The sequence below is a fragment of the Trematomus bernacchii genome, unplaced genomic scaffold, assembly GCF_902827165.1.
Source record: "Trematomus bernacchii unplaced genomic scaffold, fTreBer1.1, whole genome shotgun sequence".
In the NCBI taxonomy this organism is placed as follows: domain Eukaryota; kingdom Metazoa; phylum Chordata; class Actinopteri; order Perciformes; family Nototheniidae; genus Trematomus; species Trematomus bernacchii.
In genome coordinates, this window is record NW_022987739.1 from 29,778,332 (window position 1) to 29,790,836 (window position 12,505).

Genomic DNA, 12,505 nt, shown 5'->3' on the forward strand with positions numbered 1-12,505 from the left:
AAAGGAAGTTTGAAACCTCCTTTCCTTTAATTTAGAGAATTCGAACGGCACTTATCATGGCTGCCACTGAGGGACTTCCGGGTCATTTCACTCCGTTAGGAAGGTTCCTAAGCTAAATGGACTATTCGACCGCAACCCTGCTCGAGATACACTTTGGCCCAATCCCAAACCACTCCCTCGACCCTACCCCTCCGTGGCGGAGTGAACTCTGTCTGTAGCCACACTCGCAGCTCAACGAGGCTCCCTCCTGTCAGATGGAGGGAGTAAATACAGCGGCAAGCTTTGGGACAAACTCCCCTCTCTCCGGCAGAAACAGGAAATGCCGTAACTATATGTTACAACGGTTTCAAATCAGCATCTCTTAGACAAAAAATGTAAATTAAGAACTCAAATAAAACTCCAAACATCTTTCATTGTGTTACTTTTTTGTAAAGCTCTTTTAGTTTTAAACCTGATGTTTATAAGCTTCTTAGTTTTTGCAACAGTCTGTAAATATACACAACTTTATAATAAAATGCACACATTTACCTTTTTCTAGACTAAACACAGGTATGATCCTAAGTTAAAAAAATATGAGGTTATCATGTTAACATCGCAATTTATCAGTGGATGTTTGCTGGAACTACTTGTAAACAGCGTGTTTCCTGACGGACACACACAGCGTGACTCCGGTCAGGTAGAGACCAGTCTCAAGTCAGCACCAATGCAGACTCGCTGTTTGAGGGCTTGATAGCCCACTCCCCCTCCACACCTCTCCACACTCGTTGGTTTGGAACAGCACTTAATGTGGCGGACCCTCTGCGCGAACGCGCAAACGGAGGGGTAGTGTGTAGGGGTAGGGTGTAGGGCGTGGTTTGGGATTGGGCCTTTGTGTTATATTCCATGGAATGCTCTTAACATTCGGATAGCAATGAATATCTTAAGTGCTTTGACAAAAAATCCATAAAAAATGTCATCTGTGGAAGCCGTAGTACTGTAAAAAGCACGACCAATCATTTTAGCCGGCCCAGCCTTCCATCTGTGCACAAACTTATCTCGTGCCCTCATTGGTCATGTGCGCGTTCGTGTGTGTTGGAGGAGGGGCTCTGTAAGGAAGTGGCAGATTTTTTCCGGTTGTGTATTTTCAAATTCTAGCACACTCGAGCTGGTTTCTCCAAAATGACCTACCCCACCTTTAACTTGAAGCTGTGCTGTGTCTGCTATTGATCCTACACCTCAACACTGTACGCTCATGGTTTATTTCTCAAGATATATGAAGATTATATTGAATAGTAGGGAATCAGGCAGGTACAAAACAACACCACATATCCAGACCCAGACAGAAAGAAAGACAACGAACACAAGACAGACTTATATACACACACAGGACTAATCACAAAGACAAGACACAGCTGGGGAGGACAGGCAGAAACACAAGAGCAGGTGAAAAGAATCAGACCATCAGACAGGCGGGAAAACACAGAGACAGAGACAGGGCAATAAATGATTTACTTTATCCACATTATCAATACTAATGCCTCCCAAATGTTGGCAAAATAAGCAATGGTCTATAAAACTATAAGTTTCAGTGCAGCGACACAGATCCTGAGAACACCACATACGTATACGAGGAAAGCTCCTCGGCCGTGTTCACCTGTGGACATCTACTGTGGGTAGCCATCGTTCTTCATCTTCGGCCTCATCATGTAATGAGGGGGGGTTTCATGCCGCTGTTATCATAATTGCAAATATTTCTATTGTAAATGAGTGGAAAAGTCCTGCAACAACTGCAGATAAACAGCAGGGTGAGACAGAGACTGTCTAGTATTATGTATGCAATGTTGCACCATGATGTTATAGATTTGATTGGATATGTATATATATATATTGTAATTTATTATGAATTTTAAACTTCTTTTCTATCAATGCAACATTTTCTTACAAACTAAAAGTAAAAAATATGTTATATTTAGACATGATATAAATGTAAGTGTATTGATACAGAACTATGCTATACAGAAAATACATGCATGTTCAGTATATTTCTAGTTCCTATTCCTAAAAAGTGAAGATTTATAACAATAACATCTCAAATTAAGGTTTATAGAGGTCATGTTATGTATTCTAAAAGGTATAATGGGCCTACTGCAAATCCTCAAACACAATTATTCTTATAGAAATCTGGTAATGAGTTGTTCACTCACTGTCAGCAGCAGGAATGAGTCTCATTGAACTGAAACACAGATCACTCTTCTCATGCTCACAGTGAATATGAGAGACAAGTAGGCTGACAAAAAAAACAAAGCAGCCGGTGTCTGACGGTCTGTGAACTGCAGGCATTGCAAACATGTTAGTGAGGGTGTGGGAATGCCTGAAAAGAAACAAAAGCATCTCAAGTCATTTGTTTGAACGTTCCAGCTGTCAAACTTAAATATACTGATGTAAATATAGCAGGTTCACGAGCATGATTGTTCCTTAGTATACTTGTTTGTGCTCAGTTTTCTCCGTCTTTTCTAAAGTACTCTATCATCTGAAGCACTTTGACATAAACAACTCAAGGTCATACCTACATCCATAACCTACATCTTGACTATCAAGTGCATCTCTAAAATGTCTTTTACATTCATGTCAACTGTGATGCTAGAGTGACTCGTGACTCCAAACTTGATAGAGCATTAATCACAGAAGTTGTGATGAATGCTTGTTTAAATATATATATATTTGTATGTATAAAGTATGACATAAGCTCATAAGTGTGTAAACAATGTTGTGTGTTGGAAATGTGGATATGTTACAGTGTTCAAACACATTACATTATGCATTGATTCCGATGTACAGAATTTAAAATATTGTGTCTCTATTTACTACCTTTAAACTGTTGTCAAAAAGAAGCCACTTTTAATTGTAATGGGTTTATTGAGCAGTCAATATAATGTAATGACTTGGTACAGCAAATGTTGCTCCCTAGCTAGCTATCTAGCATCAATCCTGTGTAGGGCACAGCATCCATGTGTGATTTGAGACAACGCTACCTGGTTGAAATTCACGCAATGCGTAAGTGTTTACATTATTTAACAAGACAGCGTTCAAAGGGAAGTATTTGAATTGAGACACAGCAAGGGACTCGCACCAACATGCACGAGTGGCCGGCGCAGGTGCAAACCAAATCACAAAGAAGCTCAGATTTTAACAAACACAGAGGGGGTGTTATCTAAATATTTCCTGCGGGCTAATGCACTTTCAACTTTTTGAATAAATTGCAACTGCATAAAAAGTCAAATTCATTAGTTTGTCTTTTCAGTGGAAAATGCAACTTCCATCATGGGATGATAGGTTAACTATTTTCATCTCCTCACAGAGTTTGCATCATGTGTTGATGTTTGGATCTTACATAATATGTTTGCTTTGGAGCATGGATGATGTCCTTTACACCTCTGATTGGGAGGATCCCTCTGAGATGAGAGTTTGAGATCATCTGACATGAACACAAGAAGGTGTGAATTCTTAATGAGAGCATTGCATAAGAGAGCAATAACTATGTGCTGACGTTTGTTGTGTAAAGTTCCTGACAGTCTAATGGGCTTCATTAGTCAGGTAGAAAGGTGTGTGTGTGTGTGTGTGTGTGTGTGTGTGTGTGTGTGTGTGTGTGTGTGTGTGTGTGTGTGTGTGTGTGTGTGTGTGTGTGTGTGTGTGTGTGTGTGTGTGTGTGTGTGTGTGTGTGTGTGTGTGTGTGTGTGTGTGTGTGTGTGTGTGTGTGTGTGTGTGTGTATGGTAAGATGCACATATTTACCATAATTTGTGAATTCCATGTGAAAAGTTAGGAAGTCCTTGTCTCACCACACTGAGGCCTCTGACACCCTTTTATTAATCCTTTCAGTAAATGGTTTTACTATGTACAGGAAGTATAAGGATGCTTCTAACAAAGGGGGACAGCTAAGCACGACAGCAATATGTTCAATACAATTGGTCAGATCTTCCTTTGAGTACCTTGGCATAAGCTTTTCCTGGGTGGTTGAGCAACATGATACCTTGATATAAAAGAGGAGTTAGCCCTTGACCATCACTCAAGATTGAAGAGACATGTCTGCCAGAAACCTGAACAATGTCTAAAGCAGTGGTTCTCAACTGGTCAGGCCTCGGGACCCACTTTTTCCTTTGTCAATAAATCGCGACCCGAAATTTGAACCACTCAAATCTATTCAACAAAAAATCGTGCTGTAATATATACGCTTTTCAGCATATAATATTAAAGTGAAGTACAGTGCATATATCCCTTATATCCCTTCACAGAACTAAAGAATGCTTTTACATAAGGTTTAATGAGATGATGGAATCAAAGCTGAACTGTATAACATAAAAAGGCACACATGCTGAAAACCCAACCGCAGAAGGGGGGTCTGGGGGGATTGTCCCCCAGGAGATTTTTAGACATACTAACATATAAACCACGCATTCTGGTACACTCTGAGAAGAAAATAAATAAATCTATTACTACCCGACATATTAATAATATTTTATGCCATTGTTTCTTTTTCACTTTGTTCTGACAGCTGAGCTTGTCTGTGTGAATTACTTTAAATTGTGGGTAAGGGTAGATAGCTCAATCTTGATTCTGATTGGCCAGAAGACTCGAAAAAACATCAGCAAAGATGTTTTATTGAGAAGATGATCACTACGTGATCAGTTGTGGTTATTTAACATCTTGCCAAGTACAACTGTTGAAAAATTAGCCTGCTGGCTAATACTAGCTCATTTACAGCAATGTGGATTCATGTAGGGTTAGGGTTAGGGTTAGGGTTAGGGTTAGTCTTTTAAATAAATGAACAAACAAACAAACGTGACAGAAGTTTTCAAAACCGTTTATGGTCTCCTGTACTTCCAGTCCAACGCCTAATGCATGCGTTAGAAAATCGGGCCTTCAAAATAAAAACATTTACATTTTCCAACTTTTTTTTTTCTTCACTTACACATCTGCGATCCACTTTTGGGTCGCGACCCACCAGTTGAGAACCACTGCTCTAGAGCCTTTAATATTGCGAGGCAAATCTCATGCATACCTGGCGCTGTGATATTGGGATATGGTTAAAGCTTCCCTATAATCTTCCAACTTTTCATTATCCATCGACAACATTTTGGATGTGTCTGGGAGCCTTTCAAAGTGCTGACAGTTTCAGGATATCAGCAGCTCTCCTCCTGAGCTGAACACTCTGAAACCCTGTGTCCCTTTCCTGAGTCATCTGGGGGCTGCCAGAACTTTCTTGAGGCAAACAAACAGTCAATCTCATTGGCCTTCCCAATCTCTTGCCTTTATGTCGTTTTTGTTTCAAAATAACCCTGGAACCACTAGGCCCAAAAGGCTAAATGACCTAATCCATTGTCTAGAAGCAAGTTGGCTTCATTGATCCTTTGACCATAACTCTGAGGAGCCACTCCCACAATGTAACTTATCAGCATGGCCCACTTGGTTTCAATACTTCACGAAAAATGTTAATCTTTTAAGATTCTTTACACTGTAAAACCACTCTTGATGAGAAGGAACAAGTGGCCACCATAATCAAATAAGATGATGTCAATGCCGGGAATTACGAAAAAAACAAGTTGCATGGAAGTGATGAAGACTGAGATGAAGATGACTGCAGAAAACAAAGTAGAGCTTAGGGATTTCAGTCTTAGCTAGAGAGAAAGTAATAGTAGGGGCAAGACAGATGAGAAGAGATATATCAGCTGCATAACGGAGAGCTTTGCCAGAACACAGCAGCTTCTCAACACGTCTCTCTACAGATGGAGACTTCCCAAATGGATGAACTCTGCTTTCCACAACTCTTCAACAAATCCTGCAGGAAACCTACGCCAGCTCAGTCAGAAGTCCTGCTCGCTTACATCCTGCTGTCCTTCATCGCTCTGGTCACTGCAGCTCTCAACCTGCTGGTCATCATCTCTATCTCCCACTTCAGGCACAGACACACTTTCAGCTTAAGCTTGTATATGTTCATGATTGAAAAGTAACAGGATTTAGCCATGCATTCCTTTTAATTAATGTTTCAGATAATAGTTGTTCTGTTTTAAATTATAACATATTCAAACCTGACGTTGTGTGATAAAATAGTTCAAGCAAGCACTGCTCAACAAATGCATGTCCATGTCTTTTTTTGTGTTTTAGTGCTGTTTGTTGTTAGAAGCTATCATTGATAATTGTATTTATGGTGAAATTCTTCCTTTCCAGGCAGCTCCACACCCCCACTAACCTCCTCATCCTCTCCCTGGCTGTCTCAGACTTCCTTTTGGGCCTCATTGTGATGCCTGTTAAAATCATTTCAACAGAGGCTTGCTGGTACTTGGGTGACCTATTGTGTGCTCTGTATACTATAGTTCCTTTTATCATTACCTCTTCTACGGTTGGAAACATGGTGCTCATATCCATTGATCGTTATTTTGCTATTTGTGACCCTCTACATTACACCATCAGAGTAACTCTGAACAGAACACAAATCTGCATCTGTCTTTGTTGGATTTGCTCTGTTATCTATAATTGTCTCATTTTAAAGGACTTTCTGAGACAACCTGATTCACATAATTCTTGCCATGGAGAGTGTGTAATTGTCCTTATCAATATCACAGGAGCTGTTGACTTAGTTGTTACCTTTATTTCCCCCATTACTGTTATCATAGTTCTGTATATGAGAGTGTTTGTGGTGGCTGTGTCTCAGGCTCGAGCCATGCGATCTCATGTTGTCGCTGTCACTATGCAACTTTCAGTTGGTGCAACTGTTAAGAAATCTGAGATGAAAGCAGCCAGGACTCTTGGTGTTGTTGTCCTTGTGTTTCTGATGTGTGTTTTTCCATGTTACACTCCATACCTTATAGGTGAGGATATTGAAATTAGTAGTTCAACCTCAACCATTCTACTCTGGTTGCTGCATTTTAACTCTTGTCTGAACCCATTGATTTATGCCTCGTTATACCCCTGGTTTAGAAAATCTATCAAGCTCATTGTTACCCTCAAAATACTTAAGTCTTACTCGTGTGATTCTAAAATACTGTAATGACGGACTGGGGTTGAGATATATTCTAAAAAACCTCTGTTCAGATGGACATATTTTTTGCTATTGTTGCTGAGTCAGAATGCAATGTGTAATGGCTGAAGAAAGATTAGACATTATTTAATGTAGTAAAATATATGTAACTAAAAGATATTAAATAATTGAATACAAAATAAAACTTGAAAATATTACATTGTGTGGAAGAAGTAGTATTTTTTTAACTGTGTTGACTTCAGTTTGACCAGTATTCTGGTAATGATATGTTCAATTGTTAATTTTGTAGACAATATGCATTACAGACTGATTGAGTATGTCGTTGGCAGAAGGTGAGTGTGCAACTTCAAACAAAAAGACAGAGCTGTCGCGTGTGTGTTTGTGTGTGTGTGTGAGAGAGAGAGAGCGAGAGAGAGAAAAAGGAGAGAAGGTTTTACTGACACATAACAGATTTGGTTCTCCAACACACTGACAATACAATATAACAAGAACAAAAATAAATCTTGTTGAGTGCTAACACATGTTTATTTTACCATTGCCCATGATCATTTACATGTACTGTCTGTTGCAATAATGAGGGATTCAAATGTAGAAAAACATTCATAATATTTAGGCTGACAATAAGAATTAAAGCTTCAATCAGCGATGATCGGGACCTCGCTAGGGCTGCTCGATTAAGGCAAAAATCATAATCACGATTATTTTGGTCAATATTGATATCACGATTATTAAATACGATTATTCATTGACTTTTAAAACATCAATTTATTGAACTTTAAAAAATAAAAATAATATTTTGAACATTATCTTTTTAACAGTTGATTACCCTGAACCTTAAGAATAATTCAGCTGAAAAACCATTACAAATATAAATAAAATAAATTATACATTTATATCTACATTTAAATAAATAATATAAAATTAATAAATACCAATAAAGAAGATCAACAAATATTTTGGAGCGCACTTCCACAAACTACTGAACATAATAATTATAATAAATAAAAATGTATTAGATTATTGGCAAAGTATTCAGCTGAAGCCACATCTTTTTCAACTTCCCCAAGGCCTTTGTCATAAAGGGCAGGCCAGGGTTTGAGTTATGCGGGGTCATAAGGAGGGTCTGAGCTCCCATGAACTCATACATACAGGGAAATCATACATCTGTGGGGTCGCTAATACATTACCAACAACCATTAATTTAATCACAAATAATGCATGTGTCAATGTAATGAGTATTATTTACGTTAACGAAGTAAATAGTATAAAAGAAAAACATGTTTTCCAAAAGAACTACGCATCGTATTCTCTCTTGAATGACAATATGCCTGCACTTCACCTCCAAGGTGCGCAATCAATTATTGGCAATCTATGCCTGTGAGCGTGCTGCGCGAGCCGAGATGAGGTGTGTGTGCGTGCGTAGTTGAACCTTTTCATATTTGAGTTTGTACCATGTTAACTGGGCACATGTCTTTAGCTATGTAGAATGTGATGGCATCTGTTATATCTTTGTGTCTTTGCGAGCTGGTTGAAGAGAGAGAGAGAGAGAGAGAGAGAGAGAGAGAGAGAGAGAGAGAGAGAGAGAGAGAGAGAGAGAGAGAGAGAGAGAGAGAGAGAGAGAGAGAGAGAGAGAGAGTTGCGGGGCCCGGCCTCCGCCTCCTGTCCACACAACTTTTATTAATCCCGGTACCGGACAATTGTTATTTGTTCTTACTCGGAACCAGTGGCGGCTGGTGCATTTTTTTCCAGGGGGGGCTCTACCAAAATGTAAGCAAACTTATACACAAACTCAAAACATATGTCATATTACAACGCAGGGCTAGCTCAAAGGCACACAGCACATTTTAGTGCCTGTATTTGTCAACCTCCTTATTATGCTTACTGATCCCATCCTGTAGCCCTCATTGGACAGCTGTGTTTACTTTCCTAAACATGGCTAGTCGCATAGCATCATCCATGTGGACCCCAAGAAAGGGTCCGAGGCTGGAAGCTGGCAATCGGGGCTGCCCGAAAACAGTCCTAGCCATTCAGGCAACGAGCTCCTCAACCATGGCTTGTTGGCCACCGCCTTTTTGAGGGCAGCCTCTTTGGCCCCTCTAGGCGAGGCTCTCCTCCACTCACAATGAATACACTGAAGAGTGTACTTTAGCTCGTGCAGCTCTAGGTCAAAAGAAAAAACAGCTGGGTCCATATTTGGTTCGGTCATTTATTTTTTTATTTGCCCCCGCCGGCAATCGGGCTTAACAGGTTAAGGACCTTATGAATCTAATAAGGGCTATAAAAGTGTTCATACTAGGCAGTTTATTTTTATTATTTAGTTTCCCAAGCAAGAAACACGTGACTTATCAGTAACTTTAGACATCTTAAAACCATTTTAATCAATATTTTATCGTGGACTATACATTTAAAGGTGGGGTAGGTAAGTTTGAGAAACCGGCTCGAGATACACTTTTTGTTATATACCATGGAATGCTCTTAACATCCCGATAGCAATGAATATCTTAAGTGCTTTGACAAAAAATCCATTAAAAAATGTCATCTGTGGAAGCCGTAGTACTGTAAAAAGCACGACCAATCATCTGAGCCGGCCCGGCTAAAATAACTGGATGGCCTACCTGCCTGTCAGCTTTCCATCTGTGCACAAACTTATCTCGTGCCCTGATTGGTCATGTGCGCGTTCGTGTGTGTTGGAGGAGGGGCTCTGTAAGGAAGTGGCAGACTTTTTTCCGGCTGTGTATTTTCAAATTCTAGCGCACTCAAGCTGGTTTCTCCAAAATTACCTACCCCACCTTTAACTGACACCAACTATATAATATGTAAAAAATATGTATATAAAATGTATACAATCAATACAATTCAAATATTTTTTTATGACAATCTAGAATGTGTGAAGAACGAAACACAGGGGTAATACCAAACCTCTGAATTAGCACTAAGCGAAAAAATGCTAACGCACTTAGCACAGAACTCACGGTAGAGATATTTTATACTTCATGCAATCTGCACAAACGAGACAGCTGTGACCAGTGTGTGGGAAGATGGCGCCTGTGTCGGCTCGCCGCTCCCTCAGCTCTCTACCTTTAGCTATCCTGTTTTTGTTTTATGTTTGTCAGAATGTCTCTGCTCTGCTCGTCTACGATCGCCAAGCTCTCCTCCACCTCAGACCCTTACTGGAGTTTATATTGCTGCCCAAACCTACATCTGGCAACCATAAATCGTCCCCCCCCCCCCTCTACTGTCGGTTATTCCCACCTACCTGCGCCGATTGCCCTGCATCCTGCCTCGCCAAAAGCGCTTTAGACGACGGGAAAAGCGTGGTGGTGCGCTGGTCCATCAAAAAGCACACCTGACGGCTTCTTCTGGGACTTATCCACGCCTCGGATGTCATGGCCCTCCCGCTGAACGCCATGTGAGGGATTGGTGGATTCGCCCTGTTTTTCCGGAGCTGCGGCCTCTGCTGGGCCCGCTGACAGCTCCACCTGCCCGACTGACTGCTCCCGGCCCGCGAGGCGTTCAACACGCACATCTTCGTCAGCTGAGATGCACTACACCTTCGGCAAGCACAGAGCGAAAACTTTGCATGGCTTTGCTAAATGCTAGGTCGATAGCAAACAAAACGTTCCTGCTAAATGACTTCTTCACCTCTCGTGAACTGGATTTTATGTTTCTGACGGAGACCTGGGTCCACGCTGGCGAGTATACACCATTCTCTGAACTTCTTCCTCCTGACTGTACATTCTTCAGCCCCCCCTGTGCCACCGGCCATGGTGGGGGCATAGCATCAGTGTTTAGAGCTAGCCTCCAATGCCGATTGCTTCACCCTGTAACTAGCTATGCTAGCTTTGAGTTGCAGCTTTTTGAACTGAACCCGGCCTCGCCTATACTCTGCGCAGTCGTGTATCGTCCGCCAAAGTGCAATAAGGATTTCATTAATTACTTTTCTGACTTTCTGTCTGGGATCATGGTGAAATATGATCGTGTTTTGATCTCCGGAGACATCAATGTCCATGTGTGTTGCGAGTCCAAACCTCTGGTTAGGGACTTTTTAAATCTCCTTGATTCTTTTGGTCTCGTTCAGTCCGTGGCTGGCCCAACACACGAAAAAGGACACACTTTAGATTTAGTATTATCGTTTGGACTGTCTGTATCTGTGGATGAAATATGTGCAGCAACGCGTATCTCAGACCATTTACCGGTTCTGTTTACAACCTCGATCCCTTCCGCAGGAGTCGAATCACGTGTCCCTGCGCGTCGTCTGCGTTCGATTAACCCCTTGACTGCCTCACAGTTCTCTGATGTTTTTAATGCTTCTCCGATCTGTAAATTAGAGGTGAACTGTGTTTTTAGTGCTGACTAAAGCGCCGACTCAGGTAGCCCAGCTGTCCTGGTGCTGTTAGACCTGACAGCTGCCTTTGACACTGTGGACCATAGCATCCTGTTGTCACGGCTTGAACAGTCCGCTGGCATCACAGGCTCTGCCCTGGCATGGCTCAGGTCCTACCTGACAGACCGTAGCTTCTCAGTGCAGCTAGGTGCCTTCTCCTCTGCCAAAGCCCCTCTTACCTGTGGGGTTCCCATGGCTCTATTCTGGGCCCCATCCTTTTTCTACTGTACATACTGCCCCTAGGTTCAATTCTCACAAAACACAACATCCCCTTCCACTGCTACGCCGACGATGTACAGATCTATCTGCCACTCAATTCAAATGTCAACTCATTACAGCTATTAATGGACTGCTTAGCAGAGATCAAATCCTGGCTGAGCCAAAATGTCCTCAACCTCAACGAGAGCAAGACTGAGGTTATCTTTTTTGGACCCCAACCTCCAGCCACCCAGGTTGATATTCTGGGCTCCCTCAAACATAATATCCTCCCCTCTGTCACGAACCTTGGAGTGACATTCAATAGCGCTTTTAAATTCGATAAGCAGGTCAGCAGCGTAGTCAAAACCTGCTTTTTTTAAATACGACTATTGGCCAAGACCAAGTCGTTTTTTATCTTTTAAAGACCTGGAAAGGGTTATTAACGCCTTTGTTACCTCGAGACTGGATTACTGCAACGCTCTGTACGTGGGTATGGACCAGGCGTCAATTAAACGCCTGCAGCTAGTGCAGAACGCAGGTGCACGTCTACTCACTGGCCACAAAAAGCGTGACCACATCACCCCAATTCTGGCCTCACTGCACAGGCTTCCAATTCGGTTCCGAATTGATTTTCAAATCCTTTTATTTGTTTTCAAAGCACTAAATGGGCTGGCTCCGGCCTATATAGCCTAACTCCTCCAGCGCTACACCCCAGCCAGAGCTTTAAGGTCTGCTGACCAGCTGCTGCTGGGTAAGGGTAGATAGCTCAATCTTGATTCTGATTGGCCAGAAGACTCGAAAAAACATCAGCAAAGATGTTTTATTGAGAAGATGATTACTACGTGATCAGTTGTGGTTATTTAACATCTTGCCAAGGACAAAAGTTGAAAATTAGCCTGCTGGCTAATAC

General features: G+C 41.5%; 1 protein-coding gene across 1 annotated transcript; it reads left to right on the plus strand.

The window, feature by feature from the left end:
- The first annotated feature begins 5,760 nt into the window (after positions 1 to 5,760).
- On the plus strand, positions 5,761 to 7,022 carry LOC117495996 (trace amine-associated receptor 3-like). The gene is made up of 2 exons (XM_034147644.1): positions 5,761 to 5,933; positions 6,203 to 7,022. Exons 1-2 carry the CDS (start codon positions 5,761 to 5,763, stop codon positions 7,020 to 7,022), a joined length of 993 nt encoding a protein of 330 aa, XP_034003535.1.
- The last annotated feature ends 5,483 nt before the right edge of the window (positions 7,023 to 12,505 follow it).